The sequence below is a fragment of the Oncorhynchus masou genome, chromosome 24, assembly GCF_036934945.1.
Source record: "Oncorhynchus masou masou isolate Uvic2021 chromosome 24, UVic_Omas_1.1, whole genome shotgun sequence".
NCBI classification, from domain to species: Eukaryota; Metazoa; Chordata; class Actinopteri; order Salmoniformes; family Salmonidae; genus Oncorhynchus; species Oncorhynchus masou.
Window position 1 is genome coordinate 65,702,564 of NC_088235.1, and position 14,617 is coordinate 65,717,180.

Below are 14,617 nucleotides of genomic sequence, written 5' to 3' on the forward strand. Positions count from 1 at the left end.
CTGTAACATCGGGTGGTGTAGGTGTCCTGGAGGGCAGGTAGTTTGCCCCCGGTGATACGTTGTGCAGACCTCACTACCCTCTGGAGAGCCTTACGGTTGTGGGCGGAGCAGTTGCCGTACCAGGCGGTGATACAGCCCGCCAGGATGCTCTCGATTGTGCATCTGTAGAAGTTTGTGAGTGTTTTTGGTGACAAGCCGAAGGTGGTGTTAATATTATAAAATGTAGAAATTAGTGAGTGTAGTGTTTGACGGTAGGGTATTTATTAAGTACATTTGTATTTTTCCAGAAAAGTGCAAGGGAGTTGTACTCCAGTCTAGTAGGTGGCGGTAATGCAACAAATTGGATGCCAACCACCGTTAAACCTCATAGAAGAAGAATTTTCACAGCGCGAGAGTGTTGTAAACTAAAATGGCTGCGCAGTGGGGAGCAGGCGATGAGATTTTAGCTGCCTGCAACATGGAATTTTTCTCTACAAATACACTAGACGAGGTAAAGTACAGTGGTACTATATTTGGTATCATCCGTGTATCTGCTGTATGGGAATGTCTCGTGTGCTGGGAATGATGCGCTGGAAAAGTGACACGTGGATACAGCCACTGTCCAGAACAATCATGGCATGGTTGATTATTAGCAGCCGGTTTGAGAATACCGATTACATCTCATCCCTTGATAAGTAGATCGATATGTGTGTTTGTTTTAACTGCTATAGTGACTCGGTAGCATCCAAACCGTATGTGAAGTTGCCGGCTGGCTAACTAATGCATTGCTAGCCCGGTTGTGTAGTTAGCTAACAGTTAGACAAAGTGCTTTTTGGCTTTAAATGCGTTGAACCCAGTCTTTTAGATTTCATTGTTTACTAACTGCCTCGGTCAAACGAAAGTGGATGATTTATATAGTGTAGTTATCCAATGGCCGTTCTTTAATGTACAAATATACTAAACGTAAAACCACTTGGACGAGTAACGTTCGCTAGCTACTTAAAGCTACTCGCTTTAAGTTGGGAGATGTCCAGTTTGTTCGTCCGAGATGAGGCCATTGACAGCTAGTTGGACGTCTGTAAAACATCGTGAAAGTCAATGTTTGGCATTGACATGATTGAACCAAATGTGCTGATTTTAATATCTATCTATATGCCTCATGTTGGTGGATGTTTCTTTAGCCTGTGCCTCTTCAAATTCAGTCTCGAGTCGGAGTCATTTACACGTGGTTCTAAATCCATGCCGTCGTAAAACGCTAAATTAGACTGCGTTCTTGTTATTAGAAGTATTGTTAATAGCTAGTTACAATATGTAATGTACAAAATTGTCACTACCGGTTACGTTATTTTACAGTTGGCTGCAGGTAACTCGAGCTTGATGTGTGGAAATAAACGAAATCCCTAGCTAACTTGCACTGAGTTGAAAACATGCAGGAATGTTTGTTTAAATAAATATGTTGGCACCACCTTGGGTGATTTGCAGCAACACATCTCTTCTTGCCTGAAGTTGTATATGATTATAATAGTTTGTAAAAAAAAAAAACAATCCTCTGCCATGCAGGGTAGCCTAGTGGTTAGAGCTTTGGACTACTAACCGGAAGGTTGCGAGTTCAAACCCCCGAGCTGACAAGGTACAAATCTGTCGTTCTGCCCCTGGACAGGCAGTTAACCCACTGTTCCCAGGCCGCCATTGAAAATGAGAATTTGTTCTTAACTGACTTGCCTGGTTAAATAAAGGTAAAATAAAATATTTTTTTATGAGAAACACGTGGTGGGCAATGCATCACATGTTGACGGATTCAAACAGCTATACATTTACTCGTTCAACTCAGAAACCAGCATACCAGTCATTGTGTACATTTCAGACCACAAAAATATATTTGCGGTATTATGAGCACAAGTGTGTTTACAATACTGCCTGTCTAGATTCCACGAGGTACCTTGCTTCTGTGATAACGGAGCCCGGTTTGTTGTAGTGCAAAACGTGATAATTAGGAAGGAGATCTCTTGGGGAAAGGTGCGTGGTAGCAACATTTCCTTCTGGGCAGGGTCCAGTTCAATGGTGCACATAATGACACGTGGGTTACATATATGTTGGTTGCTTGTGTAACGGATGTGAAATAGCTATCTTGTTAGCGGTGGTGCGCGCTAAATAGCGTTTCAATCTGTGACGTCACTTGCCCTGAGACGTTGAAGTAGTCGTTCCCCTTGCTCTGCAAGGGCGGTGGCTTTTGTGGAGCGATGGGTAACGATGCTTCCTGGGGTGACTGTTGATGTGTGCAGAGGGTCTCTGGTTCGCGCCCGGGTATGGGCGAAGTGACGGTTTAAAGTTATACTATTACACTTGATACTGTGTTTGGACCATGAGTTTGTTGGTGACACTAACATCGGCGGGAGTTTCAAGTTAATTGGTGTCCAAAGGGCAATACTAAGCCTACTGTTAATTAATGATTATTATGCCACTCTAATTTCCTCCATCCAAATCAGAGCAGCAGGATCAACGTACAGCGAGCGCACTTAGCTTGCCTGCCTGTAAAGATATCTATTTCATTTATTTAGATCACGTAGCACATCGCACTTGATTGAAAGATGTGTGCGGGCACCTGAGAATTATATATTTTCCGATCGTGGATAATTACGATTAACATCAGAGTACTTTTTGTATCAGGAATATTGGCCATACCGGTTATGAAACTCTGACCTCTTCAGAAGGTTGCAGGAAATACGAAACACTGATCCATTCTATTAATGTCTTATGATAAACTTGGGCTAATTATTTGTCAATACATTAAGTTTATTCCCTACGAAGTTAGCATATGGTTGTCTGGATTCCCCGTTAACGGCCGTGTTCTCCGCATCCCAGATTTTATAGCCGCCCCCTCGCACACTATCTGGATTTCGCTGTCATTATTTTGTATACCCTTACTTCACGTTCTGTGGGCAGTTGGTCATTTGCGTCCGAATGCTCCCCTCAAGGCTCATTTTCATATTTGTTGAGGGGGGAGTTTTTGTCCTGGCCTGCACCCATCGATTCAGCCTAATTTTGGTAAATTATGTTGCTGAAATTCTAAGGGGTCGACAAACAGTCACATTTTTGCCATATAGTAAAAAACAAAACAAAAAAAACGTGACCAACAGAAAATACTGTGCAAGTAACTTAAATTTTTCATTAAGAGCTTAATGAAAACAGGCTTGCTATTGTTGCATATTGTTGTAAAGTCAAAAGGCTGTAGCCCATTATTGAACATGCAACTGCTCTGATGAAGAAGCTTTTTCCAAAATGCTTTTAGCAGGAAAACACTTCAAAACAGCGCATCTAATGCCAGCGGTGCATACATGTGACCGATATGAAGATCTCCTTTAAACATTTTGCTATTATGACAAGGATTGTGCCTTTGGGCTTCTGGACAAAGAAGTTCATGAAAACCAATGCAACAGGAGAGAAATGCTGGTTATTCCTCAAGTCAATTTCCACTGCCCCACAGAAGTTTAATTACTATAATAATAATAAAAAAATCCTAATTAAAAAAAGTGGTAGAATTTTAATTACTATAATAAAAAAATCCTAATTAAAAAAAAGTTCATTTTTTTCAATATACATTGGTTGGGTCTGTCTGTCAATATTGGCCTTCTGCATCTGCAGTGAAAGGTGGCAGAGCAACAGCGGTCTTTCAGACCATGAGACATCCCGAAAATCTGTCTTCTCATGAAAATATCTAGCGTCTGAACAGTTTGTCCTACAAACTATTATGAAGGTGAGATTCACAAACATGTACAGTAACAGTCAAAAGTTTGGACATTTACTCAGTCAAGTTTAAAAAAAAATATATTTCAATTTTTACTAGATTCTACATTGTAGAATAATAAAGACATCAACACTATGAAATAACACGTGGAATCATGTAGTAACCAAAAAAGGGTTAAACAAATTAATATATTTTAGATTTTTCAAAGTAGCCACCATTTGCCTTGACAGCTTTGCACACGCTTGGCATTCTCTCAACCAGCTTCACCTGGAATGCTTTTCCAACTGCCTTGAAGGAGTTCCCACATATGCTGAGCACTTGTTGGCTGCTTTTCCTTCACTCTGCGTTTCTATGGTCTAATGGCAGTAACAGTAAGGCCCATATTTTAATGTTTCATCAAATCATTATTTTACCATTACACTCCAGTATCAGCTTTTTGAGGAGCTGCTCTCACGCTGTCTGACAGATGATGGGCCATTTTCTTCTGCAAACTAGGCTCTGTATGCTATGCATGTGTGGCAACTAACGAAAATACATGGGCCAATTTAAATTCCACAAAATTATGCAAACCTATAGACTGATAATAATGACCGGTAAAATGTATTTTCGGCAGCTAACCAATTTTAAAGGTTAACAGCTAACACCCCTAACGGACTTCATCATCATCATTCATTCATCATAGGCCCTCTCTCCATGTGTAGGTTTGAGAGGAATTGAGCATGGTTAAAGTAAAAACAGTGAAAAATAAATACCACCCAGCCTGTCAAATGGCAAGATGAAGCTATCAATAACTACTGGATATACTTCAAATATGACTTAGACACGACTTGCTTAGGTGCTTGGGGGCGATTTTTGGATCGTTTGACTGTCTCCGGGCTTACTGACCCAATCCCCCCCCCATCAGGTGGTGGATCTCCACGGGGGCCTGTCCAGTGAAAGCCTGGCCAGACTGGAGCTGGATACAGGAGAGGCCCTGGAGGCCCTCCACTGCTTTGGCTTGGACCCCTCCATTCTGTCCATCTTTGAGGACACACCCTCAGGAGAGGTAATGCCCCAAGGACAAAGTCCAAACTACGCCCTGTTTCCAATACAGTACACTACTTTACTTTACTTCAGACCAGAGACACATTTATGTAGTAATTTTACTTTTTGGTAATTGTACAATAGTTCTAACTTTTAACAAACTCGTCTGCTACTTAGCTGAATTGTGTGAAATGTAACCCCCCCCCTCTCACAGAATACATTTGGACTTGATGAGGTGAACCAGGCTACGCTGCTCACAGCTTTGACGGAGATCCTGGATAACGTGGACAATGAGAACATATCACACTTTGACACACTGTCAGACTCAGACCTACTGTCTGGCCAGAAACGTCGGGAACACTCTCCGGTGAGTCCTAATGCACACCATACACATAGGAACTGTGACCGTATCCCTGTTTGACATACTGCCCGACTCTGAACTATTATCAGTTCAGGGAACACACCCCGTGAGTTCCCAGCTGGTCCTGGCCAACGTGCAAGCACAGCTTGCACGAGGCTTGGGCAGTGTACTGGGGTATATGGAAATAGCCCCATTGTGGTTTTTCAATACAGTTGAAACTATTTCTTTCAACTTTTTCTATATTTTAATATTTGCAGCTACTTAATCTCTCTAGCGTAAGCGTTCTGCTAGCGGAAACCCTCGACAACATTCCGCTGAAAAGGCAGCACGGGAAATCCAAAAATATTTTTGGGAAATATGTTAATGTGTGAAAGTTACAAGTCCAATACAGAAAATGAAAGATAAACATCTTGTTAATCTAACCATCGTGTCCGATTTAAAAAATAAAAAAATGCTTCACAGCGAAAGCAACAACATGAGTATGTTCGGTCATAGCCAAGTCAAAAAAACACAGCTGTTTTTCCAGACAAAGAGAGGAGTCACAAAAAGCAGAAATATAGATAAAATGTATCACTAACCTTTGATCTTCATCAGATGACACTCATATGACATCATGTTTTTTTCTTTTTTGCCTTTATTTTACTAGGCAAGTCAGTTAAGAACAAATTCTTATTTTCAATGACGGCCTAGGAACAGTGGGTTAACTGCCTGTTCAGGGGCAGAAGGACAGATTTTGTACCTTGTCAGCTCGGGGATTTGAACTTGCAACCTTTCGGTTACTGGTCCAATGCTCTTACCACTAGGCTACACTGCCGCCCCATGTTACACGATACGTGTATGTTTTGTTCGATAATGTGCACATTTATATCCAAATATCTCAGTTTACATTGGCGCGTTACGTGCAGTAATATTTTGATTCCAAAACATCCAGTGATTTTGCAGAAATACTCATAATAAACATTGATAAAAGATACTAGTGTTATTCACAGAATTAAAGATGGACTTATCCTAACGTTTACTAATACCTAAAGTTGGATTACAGAAGTAGTTTGAAGTGTTTTGTCAAAGTTTATAAGCAACTTTTTTAATTTAAAAAAATAACGTTGCGTTTAGAAACAGTGTTTTTCCTGGATCACACAGTCTTCATAAATGGACATTTTGGGTATACAAGGACCGATTTTAATCGAAAAAAAGACCAAATTGTGATGTATATGGGACATATAGGAGTGCCAACAAAGAAGCTCGTCAAAGGTAATGAATGTTTTAAATTTTATTTCTGCGTTTTGTGTAGCGCCGGCTACGCTAATTCTTTTGTTTTACGTCCCCTTCAGGTATTTCGGGGTGTTGCATGCTATCAGATAATAGCTTCTCATGCTTTCGCCGAAAAGCATTTTAAAAATCTGACTTGTTGGCTAGATTCACAACGAGTGTAGCTTCAACTGAGTACCCTGCATGTGTGTTTTAAATGAACGTTTGAGTTTTAACGAGTGCTATTAGCATTTGGCGTAGTGCATTTGCATTTATTGTTGGCAAGGTGGGACGCTAGCGCGTCGGGTTGCCCAGAGAGGTTAATTCAACCGCTGTGTCAGATTTTTAAAACTTTATGGAAAAAGCATGATCTGAGAACGGCGCTCAGAGCCCAATCCAGCCAGAGAAATATCTGCGATTTTGGAGTCAACAGAAGGTAGAAATAATACTAAATATTCACTTACCTTTGGTCTTCATCAGAAGACACTCCCAGGAATCCCAGTTTGACAATAAATGACTGATTTTGTTCCATAAAGTTCCATCATTTATGTCCAAATAGCCACTTGTTGTTAGCGTGTTCAGCCCAGTAATCCATCTTCATTATGCGTGAGCACTTCGTCCTGACAAAAACTCAAAGTTCCGTTACAGGTCGTTGATTCAATACATCGTTTGACTTGTTTCTATCTTTAGGATGTTTTTAACATAAAACATCAATGTCCCAACCGGAGAATTCCTATGAAGAAAAGCACTGGAACGAGCGTTAACTCTGTCGGGGGCTCTCGTCACGAGCCTGAGACACTCTGCCAGACCACTGACTCAAACAGGCCTCATGAGCCCCTCCTTTATAGTAGAATCCTCATTCACGTTTCTAAAGACGGTTGACATCTAGTGGAAGCCGTAGGAAGTGCAACTTTATCCATTTCCCACTGTGTATTCGGTAGGCCAAGCTTTGAAAAACTACAAACCTCCGATGTCCCACTTCCTGGTTGGATTTTTCTCAGGTTTTCACCTGCCATATGAGTTCTGTTATTCTCACAGACATCATTCTAACAGTTTTTTTTAGAAACTTCAGTGTTTTCTATTCAATACTACTACTACTACTACTAATATGCATATATTCTCATCTGGGACAGAGTAGAAGGCAGTTACCTCTGGGCACGCTATTCATCCAAAAGTGAAAATGCTGCCCCCTATCCCAAAAAGGTTTTAACTTCTTGACGCTACCCATCCCTTAAGCAGGATAATTGTCATCAGCAACCGCTGAATAGCATAGCGCCTCAGTCAAATAATATTACTAAAAATGTTCATGAAATCACAAGTGCAATTTTGCAAAACACAGTTTAGCCTTTTGTTAATCCACCTGTCGTCTCAGATTTTGAAATTATGCTTTACAGCAAAAGCAATCCAAGCATTTGTAAGTTTATTGATCGCATGACAAAACATTAAGTACACTTAGCATCAGGTAGCTTGGTCACAAATCAGAAAAGCAATCAAATTAATAGTTTACCTTTGATCTTCGGATGTTTTCACTCACGAGACTCCCAGTTAAACAACAAATGTTCCTTGTGTTCCATTAAGATGATTTTTTTTATATACAAAGTACCTCTGTTTGTTTGGCGCATTGTGTTCAGAAATCCACAGGAAAGAGTGGCAACGACAACACAGACAAATTCCAAATAGTTTCCATAATGTCCACAAACATGTCAAACATTTTTTATAATTAATCCTCAGGTTGTTTTTAAAATATACAATCGATAATATATCAACCGCAAATGTCTTTCACAGTAGGAGAGGGAAAAGCAATACCTATCTAAACTATGTTGCGCGAGTAAAACTCATGTGACCACTTGACGCGATGTTATCGTTCTGGCTCATTTTTCAAAATAAAAGCCTGAAACTATGTCTGAAGACTGACACCTTGAGGAAGCGATAGGAAATAGGATTCTTGTTGATATCCCTTTAAATGGAGCAATGGGAGGCTATGGAACATGGAGTTTTCAAAATAGAAGCCACTTCCTGTTTTGATTTTCCTCTGGATTTCGCCTCTAATATCAGTTCTCTTATACTCACAGACAATATTTTGACAGTTTCGGAAACTTTAGTGTTTTCTATCCTAATCTGTCAATTATTTGCATATTCTAGCATCCGGTTCCTGAGAAATTTACTTTGCATTTACGTTTACTTTGGGAACGTTATTTTTCCAAACATAAAAATAGTGCCCCCTGGCTTCAAAACGTTAAGTAAATACCTGCAGTCAACTTGTGCAATATGTTAGAAGATAAAGCAGACTGTGATCTTCATTTAACCTGTCACATTATGAAGCTTTCCAATCTTCCCCTGTAACAGCTGAGACAGTACACGTGTTTTACACGCTTCAGCACTAGGCAGTCCCGTTCTGTGAGCTCGTGTGGCCTACCAATTCGCTGCGGAACCGTTGTTGTTCCACTTCACAATAAGATTTACAGTTGACCAGGGCAGAAATTTGACAAAATTACTTGTTGGGAAGGTGGCATGGTACAGGGTTCAACGTTACTGAGCTCTAAAGTACGGCCGTTCTACTGCCAATGCTTGTCTATGGAGATTGCATGGCTTTTTGCACCTGTCGGCAACGGGTGTGGCTGAAATAGCCGAATCCACTAATTTGATGGCGTGTCCACATACTTTTGTGCATACATAGTGTATTTCTTATGCTTTTATCTTATTTTCCTGTGTGGAAAAATGAGTTTAACTTGCTAGTTACCTAAGTGGCTGAATTAATAAGGTGACTGGGCATCATATTGTGTTGACTTTCTGCCATGTTTGAGAAGTCAAAGCCCATTGGATGAGTTATCTGTACAGCTGCCACTGCTGTTTTTTTATTTATTTCTTTGCATTTTTTTTCTCCTGACATCTTTGCTGCAGTTCTCTCTTTCAAAACAAGATAATTAGCTCACTGACGACTAGCATTTATTTAGGATTTATAATTTGGATATGCCATGTAGTAGTGCATATGTCTTAGTCACTTGGTTGCAGAAGGTTGAATGGACAGTGAGTATAATCTAGTGGAGGATAAGATGGACCCAGCTTTAAGAAGCAAGGCTGTCTAAACGAATAGGCAACTGGAATTAATGACAACGTTTTATGCTTAAACTGTGTTGTGTTGATTCACTGTTGAGGTTGTCCTATATGTGATTGTAATGTTTGTTTATTCTCATATTGCAGCTGAGGAGAATGCTGTGCTTGTCCTGCTCGCCTCCAGAGAGAGAGAGAGACTGCAACACACGCCAGTTCTCCACAGGAAAGGTAGTTCATCTGCTTTCATTACATCCCAGTTGTAAATGCATTAGACTGTATCACTTTAGTTATTTTGGTATTTTCATATTGACACATGCATACGAAGTTCATGCAAATCATAATTATTGCTAGACATAACAAATAGTGTAGCTGGTGAGAAAGTCTGCATATACAGGTGGTCCAGGCATTTTAAACCTCCAAGCTGAACGGAGAAAGCCCCAGACGTTGACCTGATGTTTCCCCTCTATCTAGAGTCTCCCCAGGACACAGAAGTCCGTCCAGAGGAGTGATGGAGAGGAGGAAGAGGATGGAGAGCAAGAGTTCCTGAACTGGGATGGCCTGAACCTGCCTCTCCCACTGGCTCTGGAGCAGCACATGGAGGAAGAAGGCGAGGATGGAGAAAGCATGTCAGTGAGTCTCGGAGAGCTGGTCAGACATATGCACCCTTGCTGCATGGCCGTGTGCATGGAGAATGGAGAAGGGGAAGAACAGATGCTGGCAGAGAAAAGGATACTGCTGGAGGTGGTGGACCAGGGAGCACATCGAGAATCTATATTTGCCCTCCCAGATATGGGCCTCTCCCTCTGTCATCCCTCTTTCTTCCTGCCTGGAGTAGAAGACTCGTCCGAAGCGGAGCAAAGGGTTCCAGATGAAGTTTTGGAGGCCACCCTTTTGGAGACGCCAGAGTCTGCGAATGATAATGTCGTAGTTGAGGATGACCCAGCAGAGGTGGCCGGCCCTTCTGACCCCGCGGTGACCCTGAGGTCAGAGGCAAGGGGTGAGAAGGTCATCAACAGGAGACCAAAGGAGGAGACTGCAGAGAGATGTCTGTCTCGTAGGAAAAGGAAACGGAAAAACAAAATGGAGAATTCACCTCCAAAAGTCACACATGAACCTGACCAGGCAGAGGGGAGAGTCCTGAGGAGAGTAGCCCAGGAATCCTCGCCCCTCGAGCCTGTCAAGGAGACAACCAAACCAAAGAAAAAGGACAAGAACACGTCATTAACTTCCGCCATTTCTACGGCCACCCCCGAGGCCCCAAAACACAAAACGAGTGCGACACATGCCGCCGAAACACAACGCCATGTGGAAGTCACCACCCTAGTACTGCCCACACAACCCAGCATTAAGGTCATCCCCGCCTCTGACCTGTTGCCAATGACTATGACCCCCGAGAAGGTCTCCCAACCAACCACAGCCTGCAGGAAGCCTCAAGGCCCCCCAGCTTCTACAGCTAACCCAACTGCCCACCAGATGATGGAAGACTCCAAAGCAATGACAATTAAAGCTCACAGTGCCAACCCTGTATCAGTGGCCCCTCAGCCAATGATACAGCTCAACGTTGCCCCTCTAGTGGCCCCCAGGCGATCCCACAGCCCATTGAGGCCCCTCAGGCTAATGAACCCAAACCCAAGCCCCTGTCCCTCCAGCAGTACCGGCTGCTGCGCCAGCAGAAGAAACTTGCCCCCCTAGAGAGACTGGTGGACCAGAGCGTCAAGTGGCCCATCCTCCTTGAGGCCCCTACAGAGCTGCCCCCCATCCCCTGCCTTCCCACCCCCTCCAGAGGCCCCCACCCCTCCCTGGGGAAGAATGATATGGAGGAAGTGAAAGCTGCCTGGCAGCCCATGGGGCCAGGAGCACCTCCTACACCTGAAGCCCTGCTGGTGCATCCTACTTACATGCAGTCCCCCAAATCATATTCCTCTAGCAAAGTTGCTAGTGTAAACGCGGCCCTTACCACCCCTCCCCAGCAAGCGGCTGTTCCTACTCCACAGTCATCTAAAGCTAGCCAACTCCAGCCCCTAATCTCTGCTATGCCTGCATCCAGTACTGTGAAGGTGATACCACCCCAGACCCTTTCTTTGAAGTATTGTATACCCCAGGCCCCCCAGCTTGCACTCTCAAACCCCCTGCTCCAGTCTCAGTTACACTACTTGAAGCCCGTGGCCCTTATTAAAGGAGCCTATTCTAAAACCACTACAGATGCCCACAGGTCCACCTTAATTGCTCCTATACCCCAAACACCTATCCCCGACACTACTACTGTACCCAAGAGAACTTTAAACCCCAATGCTGCTGCTGTTTGTGTACAGAAACCTACCCCTGCTGCTCCTCTGAAGGTGGCTACTAATCTCCAGAAGGGAGTAGTTGCTCTGCCCCAGCCTAGGGTGCCTGAGCTACCTACCATCACTCCTGTGTCTACCCCAGCCAAGCCCTCCAACGCCCAGGCCTTCAAACCTCCAGTGAGGTGTTCTCCAGCCCAGGAGGCCCCCAAAGCCAAGAGTCCTACTCAGGAGCTGATGGAGGCTTTCACCATTGAAATCGGTGAGAGGATATACTGAATTTACTACTGAGCCTCTGGTTGCTTGGATGCCACATCCGTAGAGCAATTACCAGCATGTAAAGTGTTTTCTCCTGGCTGAAGTTGTTGTGGTTTATTGGTATAGTAGTGAGTGGTTGTTCTCTCTCACAGGTATTGAAGCTGCAGACCTCACCAGCCTGCTGGAGCAGTTTGAAGAGACACAAGGTGAGTGATATGGACTCAGAGCTATTGACACGAGTTCTCTCTGGCTGTAGGGGAAACCGTAAAAAAAAAAAAATGACTGCCAAATTTCTTCAGTGGTTGCCATTTATTTTATATTATGTTTCTTTGTCATTGCCGATATTTCATATATGACAAAGTACCGAAAAATAGCATTTCTGTTAGAAAACAGCCAGGAATTCTTCTTAAAATGGCTGACTGTTTCCCGCTGAAGTAAAATCCATGTAACCCTTCAATGGCATACTAGTGGCTTAATGGTCTTAGCGTTGTCTAACATCTGTGCCGATTAAATTTGTTTTTTTATAGAATAATGACAATTACAACAATACTGAATGAATACTTATTTTAACTTAATATAATACATCAATAAAATCAATTTAGCCTCAAATAGATAATGAAACACGTTCAATGTGGTTTAAATAATGCAAAAACAAAGTTTTGGAGAAGAAAGTAAAAGTGCAATATGTGCTCTGTAAGAAAGCAAACGTTTCACTTCCTTGCTCAGAACATGAGAACATATGAAAGCTGGTGGTTCCTTTTAACATGAGTCTTCAATATTCCCAGGTAAGAAGTTTTAGGTTGTAGTTATTATAGGAATTATAGGACTATTTCCCTCTATACCGTTTGTATTTCATTAACATTTGACTATTGGGATGTTCTTATAGGCACTTTATCATTGCCAGTGTAACAGTATAGCTTCCGTCCCTCTCCTCGCTCCTCCCTGGGCTTGAACCAGCAACATAACGACAACAGCCACCATCGAAGCAGCGTTACCCATGCAGAGCAAGGGAAACAACCACCCCATGGCTCAGAGCGAGTGAAGTTTGAAACGCTATTAGCGCGCGCTAACTCGCTAGCCATTTCACTTCGGTTACACCAGCCCCATCTCGGGAGTTGATAGGCTTGAAGTCATAAACAGCTTGACGCACAACGAAGAGCTGCTGGCAAAACGCACTAAAGTGCTTTTTGAATGAGTGCCTGCTTCTGCCTACCACTGCTCAGTCAGATACTTAGATACTTGTATGCCTGTATGCTCAGTCACATTATATGCAACGCAGGACATGCTAGATAATATCTAGTAATATCATCAACCATGTGTAGTTAACTAGTGATTATGATTGATTGTTTTTTATAAGATAAGCTTAATGCTAGCTAGCAACTTACCTTGGCTTACTGCATTCGCGTAACAGTCAGTGTGGAGTGCAACGAGAGAGAGGCAGTTTATTGCATTGGACTAGTAAACTGTAAGGTTGCAAGATTGGATCCCCCGAGCTGACAAGGTGAAAATCTGTCTTTCTGCCCCTGAACGAGGCTGTTAACTCACCGTTCCTAGGCTGTCATTGAAAATAAGAACGTGTTCTTAACTGACTTGCCTTGTTAAATAAAGGTATACATTTTTTTATCAGCAAATCTGCGCCCAAAAATACCAATTTCCGATTGTTATGAAAACGTGAAATCAGCCCTAATTAATCAACCATTCTGATTAACCGGTCGACCTCTAGTCTCCAGGATCACTTTCACTGGATTGTGTGATGGAAAAGCAGGGTGAAGGGTTGCAGAGCAGGGCTACCTCTGGCCTTAATTGACTGATGAGATGGTTGGAGGAATTTAGTGCCAAGACTCTTATGGTCCTTAAGAATTTAACCCAAGCATTTGGCTTTGCAGGTCGATCTGGAACGTGCTCATTGTCTTAGGTGTTTTGGTGCAGGTTAGGAGCTTGAGAAGCAGCGCTAGACGTTGTCTTTATTATTCATGGGTTATCTAGAGGGTTGTTCATACTTTGGTTTTGAGAACCACATTTCCCTTGGTTAGTGAGGATGCTGGTTAAGTCTTGATAATGGGATGTTTATACATGAGAACTGTTCACATGTAAGGAGCATTCTCAGTAGGTTATCAGTGTCCTTCCTGGAGGCCTTTCTGTGTTTTAGCCTAGTTTTTCCATTCCAACACACTAAGGCAATTGAGTTCATTGTTGGTTACTTCATATGCTGTTTTATGCTAGTGTATATTCTACACATGAACATGGTGGTGACATTATCTAATCTAGCTACGTGCCACCTCTGGCATTTTAGAAAGCATTGGTTTTCAGGTCCAAACATTGAGGTGTCAGTTGGAAACATGGGATATGGCTGTTTCAGGAGATGGATTTTGAGAACACTATGCTTTTTAGTAACCTGTTCCCATGTAATTATCGCCAAGGAGGAAATTGGGTTAACATTTTCTACCATTACTACTTTAATGTGTGAAGGTGCTGCGTAGTGAAATCAAATTGTATTCGTCAACAACAGGGTGTAGACTAACAGTGAAATGCTTCTTTACGGGCCCTTCCCAACAATGCAGAGATTGAAAATAAAGAAATAATAGGGAAATTATAACGTAATAATAATAAATACACACACAATGAGTAAAAATAACGTGGCTATATACAGAGTACCAGTACCGAGTC

General features: G+C 42.4%; 1 protein-coding gene across 1 annotated transcript in view; it reads left to right on the forward strand.

The window, feature by feature from the left end:
• The first annotated feature begins 253 nt into the window (after positions 1-253).
• pprc1 (PPARG related coactivator 1) overlaps positions 254-14,617 on the forward strand; it is a 35,066-nt gene continuing 20,702 nt past the window's right edge. Inside the window, 7 exon segments of the mRNA XM_064934590.1 lie at positions 254-490; positions 4,629-4,769; positions 4,962-5,114; positions 9,558-9,638; positions 9,882-11,027; positions 11,030-11,954; positions 12,103-12,156. Of these exon segments, the coding sequence (XP_064790662.1) occupies positions 410-490; positions 4,629-4,769; positions 4,962-5,114; positions 9,558-9,638; positions 9,882-11,027; positions 11,030-11,954; positions 12,103-12,156 (2,581 nt within the window). The 5' untranslated portion in view covers positions 254-409.